The following is a 21,714-nucleotide window of genomic DNA, read 5'->3' as shown; positions in this document are numbered from 1 at the left end:
AAAGAAAGGCAATGCCAAAGAATACTCAAACTACCGCACAATTGCACTCATCTCACATGCTAGTAAAGGAATGCTCAAAATTCTCCAAGCCAGGCTTGAGCAATACATGAACCATGAACTTCCAGAGGTTCAAGCTGTTTTAGAAAAGGCAGAGGAACCAGAGATCAAATTGCCAACATCCACTGGATCATCGAAAAAGCAAGAGAGCTCCAGAAAAACATCTATTTCTGCTTTATTGACTACACCAAAGCCTTTGACTGTGTGGATCACAATAAACTGTGGAAAATTCTGAAAGAGATGGGAATACCAGACCATCTGACCTGACTCTTGAGAAACCTGTATGCAGGTAGGAAGCAACAGTTAGAACTGGACATGAAACAACAGACTGGCTCCAAATAGGAAAAGGAATACGTCAAGGCTGTGTATTGTTACCCTGCTTATTTAACTTATATGCAGAGTACATCATCAGAAACACTGGGCTGGAGGAAGCACAAACTGGAATCAAGATTGCTGGGAGAAATATCAACAACCTCAGATATGCAGATGACACCACCCTTATGGCAGAAAGTGAAGAAGTAAAGAGCCTCTTGAGGAAAGTGAAAGAGGAGAGTGAAAAAGTTGGCTTGAAGCTCAACATTCAGAAAACTAAGATCATGGCATCTGGTCCCATCACTTCATGGCAAATACATGGGGAAACAGTGAAAACAGTGGCTGACTTTAGTTTTCTGGGCTCCAGAATCACTGCAGATGGTGATTGCAGCCATGAAATTAAAAGACGCTTTCTCTTTGGAAGGAAACCTAGATAGCATATTAAAAAGCAGAGACATTACTTTGTTCACAAAGGTCTGTCTAGTCAAGGCTATGGTTTTTCCAGTGGTCGTGTATGGATGTGAGAGTTGGACTATAAAGAAAGCTGAGCACTGAAGAATTGATGCTTTTGAACTGTGATGCTGGAGAAGACTCTTGAGAGTCCCTTGGACTGCAAGGAGATCCAACCAGTTCATCCTAAAGGAGATCAGTCCTGGGTGTTCATTGGAAGGACTGATGTTGAATCCGAAGCTCTGATACTTTGGTCACCTGATGCGAAGAGCTGACTCATTTTAAAAGACACTGATGCTAGGAGGGATTGGGGGTGGGAGGAGAAGGGGACAACAGAGGATGAGATGGTTGGATGGCATCACTGACTCGATGGACATGAGTTTGAGTAAACTTCGGGTATTGGTGATGGACAGGGAGGCCTGATGTGCTGCGGTTCATGGGGTCACAAAGAGTCGGACACGACTGAGCAACTGAACTGAATACTCTTTTTTTGAAGTATATTTTATCAGATATTAAAGTGGCCATTCCAGTCTCATGTTTACTGTGTGCATGGCATATATCTTTTCATCCATTTACTTTCTGTTTCTTTACATTTAAAATGTGCCCTTGTACAAAGAATATGTTTTGGTCTTATTCTTTTATTCATCTTGGTAACTGTTATCTTTTGATTGAAATTAATTTGTGTGATTATTGATATGTTTGAATTTGTGTTCTCTAATATATTGTCTTTCATTTTCCACTCTGAATTTGTTCTTCTGGTCTTCCTTGTCTCTTTTGAATTATTTGAATATTCTTTAGAATTCTGTTTAATTTTTGGATATACATATTTTTAGTTAAATCTATTTGCATATTTTAGTTGTTGCTCTAAGGATTATAGTATGTATCTTAAATTTTATCAGTCTACTTAGAGTTACTTGTGTTCTACTTTCATAAGACATAGTAACATAGCAACCTGTAACCATAGAAAACTGTTCACCTCCTCTCATGTCATTGCTTACACTATAGTTTCATTTGTATTAAACTTGTGCAATATTTACCCAAGACACAAGATACAGTTATAATTTTTGTTTAGTCATTATGTGCTTTAGAGAAGTAAAGAAGATAAAAAGTCATTTTTATTCATCGAGACATTTACCATTTTCAGTGCAGTTATTTGTTTCCAAAGAGTCTAATTTCCCTGTAGTATCTTTTCACTTCATCCTGAAAATGTTTATTTAGCATCTTTTAACGTGTATCTGCTGCAGTGATTTCTCTTAGTTTTCTTTATTGGAAAATTTATTTATTTCTATTGCATTTTTGACTGATAAAGAGTTCTGAATTGATAGTTTTTTCTTTCTTTCAGCATTTTAAAGATTTTATTCCACTGTCTTTTAACCTCTGTGTTTCCTTTTATTTATTTTTAGCTGCGCTGGTTCTTTGCTTTGCATGAGTTTTCTCTAGTTGTGGAGAGCAGGGCTACTCTTCATTGCGGTGCAAGGGCTTTGCATTGTGGTGACTACTCTTGTTGCAGAGCACAGGCTCTAGAGTGCTGGCTAGTAGTTGTGACACACGGGCGTAGTTGTTCTGCAGCATGTGGAATCTTCCTAGATCAGGGATTGAACCTGTGTCTCCTGCATTGGCAGGTGGATTCTTATCCACTGTGCCACCAGGGAAGTCCTTAACCTCTGTGTTTTCTGATGAGTAGTCTACAATCATTTAAGTCATTGTTACCTTTCTATGATACAGTTGTTTTTGTTACCTTTTTTTTGGGTGAGGTGTACTGATTTCAAGGTTTTCTACTTATCTTTGATTCAGAAATTTGACTATGATGTGCTAGCTTGTGGTTTTCTTCATATTTATCCTGTTTGGGATTACCTGAGTTTTTTGTAAATTTATGTTCTTTCACAAAATCTGGAAAAATTTTTGGTCTTAATTCCTAACAGAGCCAAATATTTTTTGGCTCTATTCTCTGTTTTCTCTCTTTCTGAACTCTATCACCTACATATGAAACTTTTAAATATTTTCTGGTTTTATCATTGTAGAGATTAACTTTTGTCCTTAATAGTCATATTTTTATATCCTCATATATAGGAATATATGTCCTATATTCTCTATATATCCTATATTCTATTCTAGAATATTCTTACATTGTCCTGTAGGTCTGTAAGGCTCTGTTTATTTGATTTCAATTCTTTCTCTCTCTCCTTCAGATTTGATCATTTCTTACTCTAATTTCAGGTTCACTGACTTTTGCTTCTATTATCTCCACTCTTCTATTAAGCCTACTCAATGAATTTTTATTTCAGACATGATATTTTAGTACTAGTATTTCCACTTGGTTCTTTTTTTTGTATTTTCTATGCTCAGATTTTCTTTATTTTCATTCATTACTAGCATAGTGTTCTTCATGTTATTAAATAGAGTTCAGTTCAGTTCAGTCGCTCAGTCGTGTCCAACTCTTTGCGACCCCATGAATCACAGCACACCAGGCCTCCCTGTCCATCACCAACTCCCGGAGCTCACTCAAACTCATGTCCATTGAGTCAGTGATGCCCTCCAGCCATCTCATTCTCTGTCGTCCCCTTCTCCTCCCACCCCCAAACCCTCCCAGCATCAGAGACTTTTCCAGTGAGTCAACTCATCGCATGAGGTGGCCAAAGTATTGGAGTTGCAGCTTCAGCATCAGTCCTTCCAATGAACACCTAGGACTGATCTCCTTTAGAATGGACTGGTTGGATCTCCTTGCAGTCCAAGGGACTCTCAAGAGTCATCTCCAAAGTAGCTACCTTAAAGTCATGGTCTGCTAATTCCAACTCCTGTATCATCTCAGGTTTGGTTTCCTGGTGGTCTTTACCCTTGAAAACACATCACATTTTACTAGTTGTTTGTATGCTAAGTAATTTTGAATTGTATCCTGGATATTATAAGTGTTCTGGAGACTCTGTACTGTGTAACATTTTTCTGAAGGGTGTTCATGTTTTTGTTTTAGGAGAGAATAAATGATTAGACTAAAAATACAAAACTTCTCTGGCTTGTGATGGGCAGTAGTTCAAATTTAAGTTTAGTTCTTTTAGCCCTAGCCTTGGTTTTCTATATGTGGTTCAGGGGTCTACAGAGATGTATGAAGAATTCACTTTATCTGGCTCTCTCCATTTAAGGATCTTTCTCTCCTCCAGTTGTTGTGGTTGCTACCGACTCCTCATTATTCCTCATGCATGAGAAAATGAGCTCTATCTGTCAGAGCTTTAGCTTCCTCATGTGTCACAACCATGGCCTGTCCTCAGAGCAAAGCAACAAACACAGGAAGCTCACACCATGCTAAACCCTTTCTCCAAATTTTGGCTCCCCACCAGATCTCCTTGCTTTTGTTTACTCTCAGGAGCCCTCAGAAAGTTACTAGATGTATTTGTTCAGAAGGCCTATTATGAGCTTAGTTAGGTATACTGGATTCAGCTTTAGTCCTTTTCTTTAAAGATTTTGCTTAAATATCACATTAATCCAAGAATTAAATTTAATAATTTATTTATCTCCAGATAAAGGGTTGAATGAATGTTTGAGTTAGATATAAGAAATATATTTTCTTTTCTTAGTATTCTTTATGTTTTAAATTATGAAAGTATGATAACACATTTATAAGAGACTTGGAAAATACAGAACAAAGTTACATATAGTTCCAGTATATATTATAATTATTTTTTCAGTAGACAAATTAAGATTTTTAGTTGGAGTTTCAATATCACGCTCTCAAGAATTAACAGAATGAACAGACAGAAAAGTAGAAGGATATCGTAGACCTGAAAGCACTATTAACCAATTCAGTATAATTAAGATTTATATAGTTAAGGAATGTATATTCTTAAAGGAACAACTTTTAATCCTACTGGATATAGGGTAAAAATGACATAAAAACAGTGATGTGGGGACTTCCCTTGTGGTCCAGTGGTTAAGACTTCACACTGCCAATGCAGAAGGCACAGGTTCTGGTTGGGGAACTAAGATTCCACATGCCATGCAGTGAGACCAAAAGATAAAAATAAATAAGTAAAAACAGTATGGTGAAACAAGTCAGTTTAAGTGAAATAAATTCAAAGAAGTAAACTGACTTTCTCAGTGAGAATTTAGGTGGAATTTATAGGAGTATTATGAAATAATTATGAGACCTTTTATTAAGGAAAACGAAATATTGCTGTGAACATGATTCTGTGTTTCTTTACTGTATTATGAACTAAAATTTTAAAACAAATTAGAAGTAAGTGAACTGGCACTTTTACCATTGATTGTGAGTGTAAATTGGCACAGAAATTTAGGAAAGTATTTTGCCATGTCTGATTAAAATTTATATGTGCATACTTTTAACTAAGCACCTCTCAGAATAAACACATAAGCACATACATACATGCACAGACTTTCAGAAATAGACCTAAATATTCAATCATATAGTAAAAATAAATTATGAAATATTCATAATGGCTGAATATTATGCGGCCATTACCAGGAGTAAAACAGAGTTATCTGGGGAATTCCCTGGCTGTCCAGTGGTTGGGACTCTGTGCTTTCACTGCCAAGGACCCGGGTTCAATTCAGATTAGAGAACTGGGATTTCACAGGTAGCACCACAGGGCCAAAAAACAAAACAAACAAACAAAATCCCCCAGAGTTATCTGCAGTGACATCATAAATGTTAAGTAAAAATAAAAAAACACAGTAGTATGTAGAATGTGGTTACACTTGGGTAATATATGTATTGTACATATTTATGTATACGTAAAAGTCTGGAGGAATATACAATTATCTATTAATGATGTAGTGTACAGGAGAATGGGATTTGAAAGGACTTTCACTTTTTTTGCCTTTTCTGGATGAATTGAGTTTTGTACAAGCAGCATGTAGTTTTTAATGATATTGAACCTAAATAAATAGAAGACCAAGAAAAAAATAAAAATATTTCAGGAAATAAAACCAAAATTTACATCTTTTTAAAACCTAAAATATATGGACATACTATATTCACTTATTCAAAAAGCACATACATATACAATAAAAGCTTTTTACAGCAGTATAAACAAATATACTTTTACTTGCTAGTGATCCCCAGATGTTTTTTCCTTAGTTGATTATAATATAATTTTAATATAATAAATAAATTAAAAGTGTATACGAGATACTAGGAAAGGGCATCAGAAGTTTAGTGTTTAGTTCTTGTCACAAAGTAAATTTTCAATAAATGTTGAATCAATGAAAAGGTTCCCAATATCAGAAAAAAGAATTTTTCTTTTAATAAGAATGAGTGAAATTGTTCAGCTTTGAATTATTTCTTCAAATAAGATTCTGACACCCTAACATAAGGCAATTTTCTTGTTTACAAATTCTGAGCCTTAATAGTAAAATAGCATAGAGATAAAATAAATGGAAATACAGTGCAATCACATATTACTCTAGGGTTAGGGTCCAAAGTGCATGTGTGTGGTGAATAGCATGTTTAATTAATAAAAACTTGCAAATCACATTAATCTTTCCAAGTACATTTTCCCTAGTTGTATTGGTACCACTTTAAAAGAAATTCTTATGTATGCTAAAGTTTAAGAATTACTAAACTCATCTAAATCAGGCAACAAAAGAAAATTTTTTATCTGGATATTCAGACTTTTCTGCCATTAAGATAAATGATGAATGAGAATTGATGGAGGATTGTAAAGTGCTCCTGCTTAAGTATAGGGTTTATTCCTTTTGTTTTTTAATGTTAGCTCAATAACCTTAATGCATATACAAATTCTTTAATGAGAATTAAATTTGATAATTTAATTTGACTATGTATTGTAACATTATTGAATATCTCCGTGATTTTTAAAAAAAGTATATTGGGGGGAGAATAAGCATAGGGAATAATCCATGATAATTTAATTTTCTGTCCCTACCCCCAACCTAAAATTGCCAAGTTCTCAGAATTATATCTAGTTTCTCATCCCGGGATGTGTACTCAGGAAACTCACGGTCTGATTTTTTCAGGGTTGCACCTGCTTTCTTAACACATCATTGTTGACACTTGAAAAGAAGGACATTTTGTAATTTGAAAGTCCTCTTTATTCTTCAACTCCTGCTAGCTTAAGGAGCATTGAATCTACATATCCTAGGAGGCATATCTGTCTAGTATACCCTATGTATACATTGATTTATGAACCAATAAATGTTTCATATACAGTTGAGATTTCAAATGAGCTTATGATAATTGGATCAGAGGAATACTAGTCTAGCTTGAGAGTATAGCAGAAAACCAATCATAGGAGGCCATGATGAAATTTTAATTATAAAGGATATTGAATATCTTAGGGTGACAGTTCTGTTATAATAGATGTAACGTTGAATTGGAAAGGGAGAAAGTGAGATTTTTTTCCGCCTAGATCTGCTTGAAACCAACTTTTATTTCTAGTAAATTATCAAACTGTTCTGTACTTCAGTTTTATACCTTCATTAAAGTTACCACCTTATTGTCTTTGGTTTACTGAGTTTATTGAAAAATTCCTCAATAGATTTGGATAAAGAAAAAGTTTCAAGTTAAAGTGTTAACTAATTGGAAAGTTTGGTATGCATGTGTGTACACATATTTTTCTGTTCAGGGCTGGAAGGCTGAAGTAGGCATCAACCCACTTCAAGTTGTAGATGTATAAATTAAATGATATTAAGATTTTTTTTAATGTAGAAAAGCAATTTTTTCCATTATAAGCACTTACACAGTTAGTCATAGAGAGTAACAGGTCTGCTGGTGAAACAGGTTACCCAAAATTGAGATGGTATCAAACTAGTGGTCAAGGACTAACTCCTTGAAAAAAAAAAAAGCAATTCTTATCCAGGATTAATTTAATTTTAAAAACAAATACAAGCTATTGATTCACTCTTCTCAACTTAACTGGACAGTCTACCTGTGGTATAACTGTCAGGTAAAAATATACATCTTTACAACTTGGTAGTCCCAAGTTTTTTTTAAAAAACCATTTCACAGAAAGTAAAGAAATAATATTAAAACAGCTCAAGAAATACACTAACAAGCAAAAATATGTGGGGAAGGAGGAACACATTGTTTTGACTTAACTGAAGAAACTGAGAGGAGACTGGTCTATGTAAGAAAATGTGCATCCTGGAAAGTTCGGCGTGTAGGAATTTGTATGACTTGAATCTCCTCTATTTCCTGAATAAAAACAACATCTTGTAATATTTATACTTCATGGCTCAGACACCTACCTTACTTGGCTCTATTTCTTACTCACTCTAGCCTTTACTTAAATGACTTTGAAAAACTTGGGGATATAGCATAAGAAGAAAAATAACCACACACGATATTCCCCCTTTTTTGTGGCTACTTTTAGACCTCTGTTACTAGAATATTCCTAAAATTTAAATACAAGTCTGTGGCTCTGCTGAATCAAGAAGCCACCAGTTAATATTTAGAAAACACCTTCTGTTTGGATTAACAACATTGTTGATAAAATTTATTATAGAGGGATAACCAAACAAAGTCTGTGTCTCAAAACCAGTGTAAAATCAATCTCAGAGTTGAGAGAAAGAACAGGGGAGTCCAAAAATCACAAGAAGTGCAGACATGATCTAAGATCCTTGTCCTTCTGGAACCACACTTTCTTCAGGGTCTTCATAATTATAAATGTTCTCTGCCATTTGCCACACTTGCATGATATTGTCTTCTGATACAGAACAAATTACCCAAGGTTCGTTGGGATTCCAGGAGAAATCGGGTATCTTGGGAGATATCTTGTGACCATCATAAATAAACAATTCTGGTGGCCCATCTTCTGGGGATTGTCCCTCTCTAATTTTGCTTAAATCCCAGACATTCAGTCTATGATCAGTACCACTGGAAGCCAAAATAATCTCATTGTGAGGCAACTACTGAACCTGGAATATTTCATCCTTATGTGATTCAAAGGAATGCAACTTAAATTTCAGATTTCTCAGCTCCCACAGAGCAACAGTCTTGTCAGCTGATCCTGTGGCAAGAATGAACTCACTATAAGGATCGAAAGAAAGGCAGTTCACTTCAGCAGTGTGAGCATCAACTGAGTGGCTTGGCTTAGAAGTATTGTTAGAACCAGTATCCCAGATCATGAGTTTCTGATCATCAGCAACCGACCCAAATAGGACTCATGGAGCAGATGCCAGGAGACATCCTCTACTACTGCCGTGTGCCCTGTGAAGATGGTCTTTGCATCCACAACTTTCCCTTTCTTTGAAACAGCACTGATGTCCCACAGGCAGATGGTGTGATCATCTGAAGCACTCAGTAGGTGCCCATTGAGATTTGGGTTCCAAGAAAACCTGTAGCCTTCCTTCTGATGTCCACAGAGATGCCAGTCTGGGTTGCACTCTCCAGAAGGGTCTGGTTTAGAAGGATGTTTTGTATAGTCAAAACCAAGAACATCACTGGATGGAGTCTTTGTTGCAATGATGCAAGGGTTCTGGGGCATATAGTGTGTCCTGTTTGCCTCTCCTTCAAGGTTGATCTTGATTTCTAATACAATTTTTCCACTAACTGAGCCTAAACCTCCAAATTCTCCTTTTTCACTGTTGTAGTGTGAAGCATCATTCTGAGCATCATCATTAGGGAGCTGTACGCTGGCTATCACAAGGTGGTTTTGTTCATCTGATGTGTGTGTGTCCCCAGGACAAGTAGATGAATACTGAAATCTTTCACTTCTGGTCTGGTTACATCTGGAAACCACTGTGCAGTTAGGCCAGGCCACTCAAGAGCATGGGTCATCACTAAATCATAAAGAAAAGGAGTGTTCTTTTTCCATATTTTATATTCTTCATTGATCACACATTCTTCTACCACGTCATCAAAGGCTGCTTCCTTGTCGGCCATAGAGGGTAGGCAAGCCGGTGGGGATCCTGTGATTTTAAGATCTTTGAGACCATTAGATCAGAGATGCTATATAAATAGAACCAGTACTAGATTTTTCTTCTCAATTCCATCAGTCGGGAGTGCAAAAAAAGAATGCAGAAACTTGGGGTTTTGCTCTTTTCACTCATCCCTCCTTTCTCCTCAGGTTATTTTGATAATTTTATGAGACTTCTATCCCTATGCTGTGCCCTCTTTTTTTCTGGCTAATAATCATTGAAAATGCATAAAATGAAAATTTTACATGCTTTATCTCAATAAATGCCTAGCAGAAATTGTTGGTAGTAAGTACTGTTTTCCCCTGTTTTACTAAGCTGAGATCTATATATACAGAGAGTGTGTGCAAAAACCTTTCCCAAGGATACATAATAAACAGTAGAGCCAGATCTTGAATCTTAAGAGTCTGGTTTTACATTAAGCAGGATTATCATAAGAGGACCCTCCCTAGGTGCATGACCTAAGCATATGATGTGATTAAAAACCTCCAAGTGAAGTTGGGTCTATAATTGCTAGTGGAATTTAATCTTAGAATCTTACTACCTAAAAGATGCATTGTAAAAAGTTCTGAGGATATCACAAAAATGAAGACTCTATAAGTCTCTCGTAACTCTGAGAGGTTTCTAACTTTGATAAAACTTTTAGATAACAGTAATTGCTCATCAAAATACCTTAAAGATCTTTTCATATCACAGGATATATGGTACATATTAACTTGGCTAATTGAGAGAATTTATATTTTACCCACCTTATAATGTACACATAACTGCTGAAGAATTTATGTAACAAAATCTATCAAACAAATACACAAATGAGATATTAGAAAAGTCTGGGAATTCCCTAGTGGTCCAGTGGTTAGGATGCTGTGCTTCCATTTCAGGGGTCCCAGGTTCATCCCCTGGTCAGGGAACTAAGATCCCTAAGCCAATTTATTTGTAAAACCCCATTACTTAGGCAGAATATTGTAGATGAGATCCTGCAAACCATGTAGTATGGCCAAAAAAAAGGTTCATTTGTAAAACTGAATTACTTAGGCACAATATTGTAGGTGGGAAGATGGTACTGAAAGAAGAAATGAAACAAATCTGTTTTGTATCGCAGTTTTGCTAAGGCCAAGCACTGTGTGTGTGTGTGTGTGTGTGTGTATGTAGGCTTCCCAGGTGGCTGCTGCTGCTGCTGCTAAGTCACTTCAGTTGTGTCCGACTCTGTGTGACCCCATAGACGGAAGCCCACCAGGCTCCCCCACCCCTGGGATTCTCCAGGCAAGAACACTGGAGTGGGTTGCCATTTCCTTCTCCAGTGTGTGAAAGTGGAAAGGGAAAAGTGAAAGTGAAGTTGCTCACTCGTGTCCGACCCTTAGCGACCCCATGGACTGCAGCCCCAGGTGGCACTAGTGGTAAATAACCTGCCTGCCAATGCAGGAGACATAAGAGACACAGGTTTGATCCCTGGGTTGGGAAGATCCCCTGGAGGAGGGCATGACAACCCACTCCAATATTTTTGCCTGGAGAATCCCATAGATAGAGGAACCTGGCAGTCTACAGTCCATAGGGTCGCACAGAGTTGGACACTACTGAAACAACTTATCACACACACACGTGTGTGTATATATATATATTCCAACTGAAGTCTCTAAAAGATAAAAAAAATTATAGTCGTAAAAGGAATTGGATAGGAGCTTGTATAAAATGCTTGGAACTTTTTGCTGGAGGCAGTAACATAATTCTTAATTAAGAGTGCACGTGTAGTGGTCAGAGGTGGTATTTCTAGCTCAAGAAAAAAGGGCATGGAAAAGAGCTTCCTGAAGATTCTGTTAAATTTCTTTACCTTTTGGGTATCTAGTTTCTTCATCAGTACCAATCTGATTGGGGACTGTGCTCTTGTGAGCATTAAATGAAATAATATGTATAGAAACAATAATGTAAACGTAGTGCTAAGGCATCAACATGGCAAGAAGGAACCAAAAAGCCAATAATTACTTGACACCCTGTATATATGGATTTTGAGAATTCATCCTGTTTAGGTGGAGGCGTATGTTTGTTTTCTCCAAGCAGCAAACACAATGGGTATTGAAAGAAGACGCCGTGACCTTCATTTAGACCAAGCTTAGGTCAATCCTGGAAAACAGTTCCAATTCCAGGTACCACACCAATATCTACATTTTTTGAAATTAAAAAATAATGTGTACAAATCGATGACTGCTTTGGCTAAAACCCACTTGGAAACAAGGGTATTTTTTTAGTGCCAAATTACCGTCTTATTTTATTCTATGGCTAAAACCCCAAGAATTGAAGAGGAGAAACAGGGCCAAAACAAGTTTTTCTATTAAAGTAAAAGGCCTTGAGTGATGAATGGAAACTTGGAACAGGTTTTAATGGCAATACCAGAAGCCAGAAATTAACTTAAATACAGACTTACCAATTTCGGGCATGCATTGAGTCTCAAATAGAATATTGATTCTAATTTTAGTGAATCAGAAACATGTCTTACTCCAGGCAGTTGGTATTCTCATTCCAGAAAGCTCAACTTGTTGCTGGATTGGCCTGGACAATTGATGCTTCCTTGCTTTGAGTCATTGATAAAATGTTGAATAACTAACTGCTAAGCTTAACATTCAGAAAACAAAGATCATGGCATCTGGTCCCATCACTTCATGGGAAATAGATGGGGAAACAGTGGAAACAGTGACTGACTCTATTTTTTTGGGCTCCAAAATCACTGCGGATGTTGATTGCAGCCATGAAATTAAAAGATGCTTACTCCTTAGAAGGAAAGTTATGACCAACTTAGATAGCATATTAAAAAGCAGAGACATTACTTTGCCAACAAAGGTCCATCTAGTCAAGGCTATGGTTTTTCCAGTGGTCATGTATGGATGTGAGAGTTGGACTGTGAAGAAAGCTGATTGCCGAAGAATTGATGCTTTTGAACTGTGGTGCTGGAGAAGACTCTTGAGAATCCCTTGGATTGCAAAGAGATCCAACCAGTCCATTCTAAAGGAGATCAATCCTGGGTGTTCGTTGGAAGGACTGATGCTAAAGCTGAAACTCCAATACTTTGGCCACTTCATGCGGAGAGTTGACTCACTGGAAAAGACTCTGTTGTTGGGAGGGCTTGGGGCAGGAGAAGGGGACGACAGAGAATGAGATGGCTGGATGGCATCACCGACTTGATGGACATGAGTTTGAGTGAACTCCGGGAGTTGGTGATGGACAGGGAGGCCTGGCGTGCTGTGATTCATGGGATCACAAAGAGTCGGACATGACTGAGCAACTGAACTGTACTGAACTGAAGACCAATGGTGAATCTCTGCAGTCACCTACAAGAATTCTTTCAGGCTGAAACATTCCATTAATAAACACTTTTTGTCACTGTTATCCAAATAATTATGAAGTCATCTAATTATACTGTCCATAGCCTTTCTTCCTTCCTTTTGTCTGTAAGGATATATTAGGGGACTTTATTTAATGTCTTCATGAATTCCAAATAGTCTGTGCCTGTAGAATTTTCCTTGTCAATTATTCTAGCAACTGAAAATCTAAAATGCCCATGTGGAATTTTTTTAAAAGTTTATGTGGTTGGTTTGATGTTACCAGTTTTCAGTTAAGCCAAAGTGGTCCCTAGTATGAATGTCTTTGTCTCTAAGTGCTCAAAAACAGTTACTTTAGTAACAATGGTTTTGAAGGAATTTATATCAGACTCAATGGCACTTTTTTAAAAATAGGAAATTTGGTACTCTAGTCACATCTGTAAGTTCCTCTAGCACTCTGGAAGGTCATTTGTTACTTGGCTTACTTATAGCACTTTTATGTTTCCTATCTCCTCACTGATCTTGAGGTTCAAGTTCCACTTGAACATTTTGCTCAATGAAAAATAAAGAATTTGGGTGAGATACTTTCTAAATTTCTCTCAACCTTTAACATTCTCTGATTTTTGGTAGGCCATCTCAATTGAAAATAGTGATAGAGAAGCAAAGCTCTCAAATAATTGAATAGTTTGATTTTATCTGTTATAGTACACTATCTGTCACCAAGCCCTTAGTGTATTTCTCCCTTTTTATTTTTTATCCAAAGATAGTTTGAGTTCCTTTGTTTATTCTAAGCAATTTTCAGATGCCTCAGTCTCAAATCAACAGTATATTAATTTCTTAGAACTAAAGACTTAAAGGATCTTTCCCTAAAAGCTAATGCATTCCCTCTGGAGGAAAGGGACTGTGGAAAAAATTCAACCATCATGTTAAATGAAAAATCTTTTTTTATCTCTCCAACCATTGGATGCTGTACCTGTAAAGAATGCTATAATCTTATTTGTAAACATTTTCCTTTTCAAGATGTGTAAAGATCAGAAGTGCAGTTCCTTTATAACAAGATGGAATTTTTAAACTATTCTGGACCACACTAAACATTGGGATGTTCATTTGTCTCTGTTTTTAAATTATATGTCATGTGCTCAGTTGGTGGAACAACATAAATACACACCTTAAAACTGAAAATTATAACCTTCCCTATTTGACAGATATTCCCATGATGGTCAGCCCAAAGCCTGATCCAGCTAATGAGAACACCTTGTGGTCAAAAGACTCTAGATTGTTTGGTTTCCCCAAAGTAAAATGATTTGTAATGACACTAATAATAAAGAAAGGAAATTTTATGTGAATTAGGAGAGTTCACTGAGCACCAGTATTTTCTCAGAGGCTTACTTGGGTTGTGTTCTGATTGGTTTTGCACCTGTGTCCAATGACCTCACAACAGATGCATTTTACAGATACAATCAAGGGATATAATTAAGGGAGACTATTTCAGAGTTCTTGGCTAACATGGGGGTAAACAAAATCATGGTTTTTTTTTTTGTGTGTGTGTGGTGCTTCTCATATCATGTCACTTTCTTTGTTAGTTATGAGCAGGGACTATCTTTTTTTAATAATTTATAATTATAAAGTAGAAAGAGTGATAATATAATAATTCTGAGCAGATCCTTTCTTAAAGAGTCCAGCAACTTTAGAATTAGTTCCAGGTTTGAAATATTTTGAATTTCAAATTTTAAAGGAAATTAAATCATTGCGGACTGTTGAACCCTCTCACCATGAGATCTGGGGGGGAAAAAAAGCAAATAATAGCTCTTCTTATATCTGCTAAAAAAGGATCTGAAGAAGAGGAAACACCCATCACTTATTTATTGAGAGGTTTCCTACACTGTGAAGAAGATACAGACACATACAACATGGCTTCTGCTTTAGGTTGGTTATAATTAAGATAAAGAAAGAATATGAAAGCATTTGGATGAATTAAAAAATGACACATTTAGAATTCTGAATGTCAGCATTTAGAGAGATGTATACTGTGAAAGAGATAAAAAGACCTATGTTTAGAATAGACAATGTTTCATGGATTAGATAGGTTTTAAGATGGATCTTGAAATATAGATAAGATTTGGAAAGGGGGAGAGAAAAGATGAAGCTATTTTTATTTGGGATAATTGTACAGTGAAGTTGTAAATTTAGTTCTGTTCAAGAAACATTAATACCTCTGTGCCAGTCTCTACACTGGGTGTTAGAGATTACAGCATGTTTGGCAACAGTTCTGTACTCTGTTGCTAAGGTATTTTCACATTTCTTAAAAAAGGTGAATCTCTTGTGAGGAAAGAAATCCCTTGAAGGAATTCTTATGACACAAGTCCCTTTTCTTTGGTTATATAGAAAAGGACTGGTTTTTGTTTTCAGAATATAGGATAAGCTTAACTTTGGTACACATTCATCTTCCCCATCATCACTGACTTCCTGTCTGGCATAGTTACAGGTGCTAATCTTTGTTCAATACTTTAAAGGGCCATGCTATATACAGATTGTCAACTAAGGAGGTTATCTGATGATAAGTTGTTGCATTTTGATAATAACAATAATAATGATAATAATAAATTTGTCAATTACTATGTAGGTTGTTTTTCTCTTTCCAGTTTTATTGAGATATAACTGACATACAGCATTGTATAAGTTTAGGGTGTACAGCATGATGATTTAAGTTATATACATCATGAAATAATTGCTACAATGTTTAATGAACATCCATTTTCTCATATAGATAGAAAATGAAAAAAAAGCAAATTTCTTTCCTCATGATGAGAATTCTTAGGATTTACTCTCTTAGCAGCTTTCATATATAATGTATAGCAGTATCAATTATATCCCTAGTACTTACCTTATAACTGGCAGTTTGTATGAAGCCCATCTTCTAACTGGCTTCATCTAACTCCCCTTCTCCTACCCCCTCACCTCTGGTAACCATAAATCTGATTTCTTCTTCTATGAGTTTGTGTGTTTGTGAAGTATAATTGACCTACAGCACTATGTTAATTTCTGGTGCACAACATAGTGATTCAATATTTCTGTGTGTTACAAAATGATCGCCACAATAAGTCTAGTTAGCATTTGTCACTATACTGAGATATCACAGTATTATTGACTATATTCCCATGTTGTACGTTTCATACCTGTGATTTATTTTATAAGAGGAAGTTTGTACCTCTTTAATCTCCCCAAGATTGTTTTATATACATCATTTCATGTAATTGTAATGATTCTATGAGTTTACTTAAAATTGTCTTCCCCAATTATAATGAGTAAGCTAAAGTTTAAGTTATATAACATGACCAAGGCCACGTGGTTAGTCACTGGCAGGGGTGTGACTGACTTCAAAATCTGTATTACTAATCACTGTGCTTCTCTGCTTTTCTGTAGAGGTTCTTGAAGGTCTGAGGAAAGGAAGGAGTGCATAGTGGTGTGGCCGAGGCATTAGTACTAATATTCATGGACAGGGCACCTGCCAGCAGTCTAAACAATCCCATTCCACCAACTAGTAAGGTTGGTATGAGACATGTACACTATATGAGGAACTAAATCATTGTAGTGCCAAATACAGAGTACACCATCTCTTCAGTATATCTTTGAAAAGGTGGCTGATTTGCACTGGTGCTGTTTGCCTTCTCAGCCATTGAGGGAGTAAGCACTATTTGAAGCTTATGATCCTGACACATCAAGATGGACAACCTGGCAGATGTCCTTGCTGAAAGATGACAAGATTACTAAGAGAAGAGGCCTGATTTTTCTCCTGATTTGACACTTGGGGGCTTCCATTAAAAACATTACCAAGCCTCTGTCATTTTCATCTCTTCCTTAAGAGCCTGTGATCTTGTCAGGGGCACATGACATCCATGCATGGTCAATGCCTAGTGACCAGGTTTCCGAGTTGTGGGCAGAGGTGGCAGTGGCTATGAAAGCCTGGGAGGAGATGAGGGAAGAAAAGGTCATTCTTCCTGACAACTTATAACTTGATTCCACTTATAAGCCATTTATTTTCACAAATAAGTAATGGGTGAAGACATAGGCCAGACCTACAATTCATGCACTTGAAAGTTTAAGGCTTTCTGAGATCAAATTACCACAGCAAACAGAGACAGAGTTACTATAGGGACATTTTGGAAGGAAGCTGACAGGGGGAGAAGCCAGAGGCCTAGGAAGGAGATAGAATGCGATGGAAATTGCTTCCCTCTCTGCACCCTTGAGGGAACAAAGAGGGCAAATAAGAAGCAGCACATAGAAGACATAGAAGGAAGAGATAGAGGGAAGCTGGGAGCTTCTCTGGAATAAAATGAGTTAGGTTGTGAAGTTGTCAGAGGGTGTACTTGGTGTGTGGGAAGAAGAGATGCCCTAGTCCAGGCCTTTGAAACCTGGGTGCCTTGGCCCCTTCACCCGCTGAAGGAGCAAAGCATGTCAAATGTCAGGTCTTGTTCTAGTTTTGTTGCAGTTCATAGCTAGGAAATGACCCACAGCAGAAGATCAAGGAGTGAGAGGATGCTGAAAGAAGAGAAGGAGTGAGTGGGTTTTTTTTTTTTTAAACAAGTGGGGCAATGAGTTTTAAACTCTTGTAGAATAGATGAGAAGGTCTGGGGAAAGTGGATGCTCAGAACAGAGAAGAAGAGGCAATGACACAGCACAGAAAGGCTTCTTCTGATCCTTCTGCCTTTCTGTTCACTGAAGGCAATTGGTTATCCTTTTGTTACCTCTGTAGCAATACAAGGGGTACATTACACCTGCAGAGACCAGCAGGTGTAGAGGAGCCTTATATTTATGGAATATGAGCTGCAGCCATTGAAATTGCTGCCTGGTAGTGTAAGATAAATCCTAAGCTCCCACATTTTGCTTAATAACAGCAGACTTTTCACTGCAAAGCATTAATGGATTCCAACTTCTGGACAGGCTTGGGAAATCAAGAATAACAATCTTGATGTAATGGTTTTGCAGGCTCTTGACATTGTCATCCATTAAAGAAAAAAAATTAAATCAGTTGAAAGAACAAAGAAAATGTTTTGGGTGATAAATGAAAAAGATTTGAAGTAAAATGAGGAAAAGCTTGAAGGAAGAAACTCTAAAATTTTACCAGATTCTCCCCCACTGTGATCAAAAGTGGTCAAGTAAGAGCTTAGCCTGCAGCCTCATGGAACCAATATTTTAAAGAATTTTAAAACCTGAAATATTGGTTATTTGCCAAGGCACACACTGAAAGTAAAGGCCATTCGGCTAGGAGCAGAATTGAGTGTTGGATCCCAGGATGCTAGTTTTAGGTCTGCTCCGCGAAAGAGGACAGCACTTCCCACCCCCTCCCTCTGCTCTAGAAGTTGAGCACTTTCTGCAGTATTTAAGAGTATTCAGGGAAAATGCTGGGGTCAGAGAAATAATCCCCGTCGTCCTCCAGAGTGCCTCTCTCGCGTCTGTTTCGTTGAACGTGAAGCCGCCGCCCAGATACCAGTACTTAGCTGAGGCCCTCGGTGTATTTTCTTGAATTGCGCTTGGAAATCTTTTCCTGGGAGCTGATAGCTCGAGTCCTAGAGATTTAGCAGCCTTTCCTAGAATCTGCTTACAAGATCCGTGCAGCAGCCAAGGGACCGCGGAGACGGGCTGAACAGGACCGTGGGGGCAGGGAGAAAGGGAGTGGCCGTGTTCCCGCGGTCTGCCGGGATCCGGCGGGTCCCGGTGAAGGAGCTGGGGCTGGAGTGGTTGGAGCGACTGGGCTGACCGGGTCGGTCGCCGTCCGCCACCTCGGTGCGGAATCGGAGCCGGACTTGCTGAGCACTCCTCCCCCTCCCCTTCTGCTTCCTCTTCCCTCCCCCTGGACCAGCGGCGGCGGCGGCAAGGAAGCGAAGCCGGGCAGAGCGACTCGGCGGCGAGCGGATGAGCTGGGATATGGGGAGTCCGGGCTGGCGGCGGGGCCAGGAGCCCTCCGGAGGGCCCACGAGGGGAGCGGCCCCCGGCGTTTGCTAGCGTTTGCTGGCACGTGAGGTGTGGGGGAGCGGGCGCTGGGCGGCACAAGCGGAGGCGGAGGCGCGGCCGGGGCGTGGAGCAAGGCTGGGGAAGCTGCTGCCTCCGGCCCTGCCCGGCTGCCTCCGCCGTGGCCGGTGGCTATGGAGCTGGCGGGCATCAGACCCGGGGCGACAGTGCATCCGCGACTTCAGCCGCCCATGTCCTGGCTGTCGCTGTTGCAGCTTCTCCTGCTGCTGCCGGGCCCAGCGGCCTCCCAGCTGCGATACTCGGTGCCGGAGGAGCAGGCACCCGGCGCGCCTGTGGGCAACGTGGCTCGTGCGCTGGGGCTGGAGCTGCGGCGCTTGGGGCCGGGCTGCCTGCGCATCCACCACCTGGGTGCGCCCAGCCCGCGCTACCTGGAGCTGGACCTGACCAATGGAGCGCTCTTCGTCAACGAGCGCATTGACCGGGAGGCGCTGTGCGAGCAGCGGCCTCGCTGCCTGCTCAGCCTGGAAGTGCTGGCGCACAGCCCGGTGGCGGTGAGCGCCGTGGAGGTGGAGGTACTGGACATCAACGACAACTCGCCCCGCTTCCCGCGGCCCGACTACCAGCTGCAGGTAAGCGAATCGGTGGCCCCTGGAGCGCGCTTTCACATAGAGAGCGCGCAGGACCCCGACGTGGGCACCAACTCGGTGCAGACCTACGAGCTCAGCCCCAATGAGCACTTCGAGCTGGACCTGAAACCCCTGCAAGAGAACAGTAAGGTGCTGGAGCTGCTGCTGCGCAAGGGCCTAGACCGCGAGCAGGCAGTCTTGCACCACCTGGTTCTCACCGCTGTGGACGGGGGCAGCCCAGCCCGCTCCGGCACGGCGCAGATCTCGGTGCGAGTCCTGGACACTAACGACAATTCTCCCGCCTTCGACCAGTCCACTTACCGCGTCCACCTTCGAGAGGACTCGCCCCCAGGCACGCTAGTGGTGAAGCTGAATGCCACCGACCCGGATGAGGGCTCTAATGGCGAGCTCACGTACTCCTTGAGCAGCTACACGTCGGACCGGGAGCGACAGCTCTTCAGCATCGACGCCAGCACGGGGGAAGTGAGGGTCAGCGGAGCGCTGGATTACGAGGAGGCCTCCTCCTACCAGATCTATGTGCAGGCAACTGACCGGGGCCCGGTGCCCATGGTGGGTCACTGCAAGGTGCTGGTGGATATCGTGGATGTGAATGATAACGCACCAGAGGTGGTGCTCACGGACCTGTACAGCCCGGTGCCCGAGGATGCTGCCCCCAACACTGTTGTGGCCCTTCTCAGTGTCAATGACCAAGACTCGGGTCCCAACCGGAAAGTGAGCCTGGGCCTGGAGGCCGCACTGCCTTTCCGACTGAATGGTTTTGGAAACTCCTACACACTGGTGGTGAGTGGACCCCTGGACCGGGAGCGGGTAGCTGCCTACAACATCACAGTGACTGCCACTGATGGGGGAGTACCACAGCTCACGTCCCAGCGGACACTGCAGGTTGAGATCTCTGACATCAATGACAATCCCCCCAGCTTCCCAAAGGACTCCTACTCCATCTACATTGAGGAGAACAATCTGCCAGGGGTGTTGCTCTGCACTGTGCAAGCCACAGACCCAGATGAAAAGGAGAATGCGGAGGTGACCTACTCCCTCCTGGAGAGGGAGGTTCAAGGGCTGCCAGTCACCTCCTATGTCTCCATTAACAGTGCCAGTGGCAGCCTTTATGCCGTCAACTCCTTTGATTATGAGAAGTTTCGGGAGTTTTTTGTGACTGTGGAGGCCCGAGACAGTGGGAGCCCACCACTGAGCAGCACTGTGACTGTCAATGTTTATGTAGTGGACGTGAATGACCATGCCCCTCACATCCTGTACCCTACCTCAACCAATTCATCAGTAGCCATTGAAATGGTGCCTCGAACTGCCCCTGCTGGCTACCTGGTCACTAAAGTCATAGCCATGGACTCAGATTCTGGGCAAAATGCTTGGCTCTTTTACCATCTGTCCCAGATTTCTGACCTGGACCTCTTTAAAGTAGAGCTCCACACAGGAGAAATTAGGACTACCAGGAAGATGGGAGATGAGACTGGAACCACTTTCAACCTGACCGTGGTGGTCCGAGATAATGGAGAGCCATCGCTGTCAGCCTCCGTGGCCATTACAGTAGCCGTGGTGGATAGGGTTTCCAGAATCCTCCCTGACACTCAGAGACACGTGAAAAGTCCTCGGACATACTCTGAAATTACACTTTATCTCATAATAGCACTAAGCACAGTGTCTTTTATATTTCTTTTGACAATCATTGTTTTGAGCATCATCAAGTGCTACCGCTACACTGCTTATGGCACCACGTGCTGTGGAGGCTTCTGTGGAGTGAGGGAGAGGTGCCCCGCAGAACTCTACAAGCAGGCCAACAACAACATTGACGCCAGGATACCTCCTGGCCTCAAAGTGCAGCCTCACTTCATCGAAGTGCGAGGGAACGGGTCCCTCACCAAGACCTACTGCTACAAGGCCTGTCTGACAGCAGGCTCAGGGAGCGATACCTTCATGTTTTACAACACGGGGGCACAGACAGGACCGGGACCTGGGGGAGCTCAAGCAGCGGCAGGTGACAGCAGGCATCTCACAGGCCAAAGTGGGCAGAGTGCTGGGAACCTGATTATACTAAAAAATGAAGCTGTTTCTCAAAATGAGGTGAG

The 21,714-nt window shown here is 40.5% G+C and overlaps 1 protein-coding gene and 1 pseudogene across 1 annotated transcript in view; one reads left to right on the top strand and one right to left on the bottom strand.

Moving 5' to 3' along the window:
- Window positions 1-8,397: 8,397 nt before the first annotated feature.
- LOC129558169 (histone-binding protein RBBP4 pseudogene) lies at window positions 8,398-9,670 on the bottom strand (annotated as a pseudogene).
- A 9,218-nt stretch (window positions 9,671-18,888) lies between these two features.
- PCDHAC2 (protocadherin alpha subfamily C, 2) overlaps window positions 18,889-21,714 on the top strand; it is a 49,704-nt gene continuing 46,878 nt past the window's right edge. The window contains exon 1 of the mRNA XM_088838612.1: window positions 18,889-21,709. Within this exon, the coding sequence (XP_088694738.1) occupies window positions 19,157-21,709 (2,553 nt within the window). The 5' untranslated portion in view covers window positions 18,889-19,156. The remainder of the gene's footprint in view (window positions 21,710-21,714) is intronic.

Source organism: Moschus berezovskii, chromosome 8 (genome assembly GCF_049115385.1).
Source record: "Moschus berezovskii isolate FMDL1 chromosome 8, NW_MosBer_1.0, whole genome shotgun sequence".
Classification (NCBI taxonomy): domain Eukaryota; kingdom Metazoa; phylum Chordata; class Mammalia; order Artiodactyla; family Moschidae; genus Moschus; species Moschus berezovskii.
Note: the sequence above shows the minus strand (reverse complement) of the source record. Positions and strands in the feature narration are given on the sequence as shown.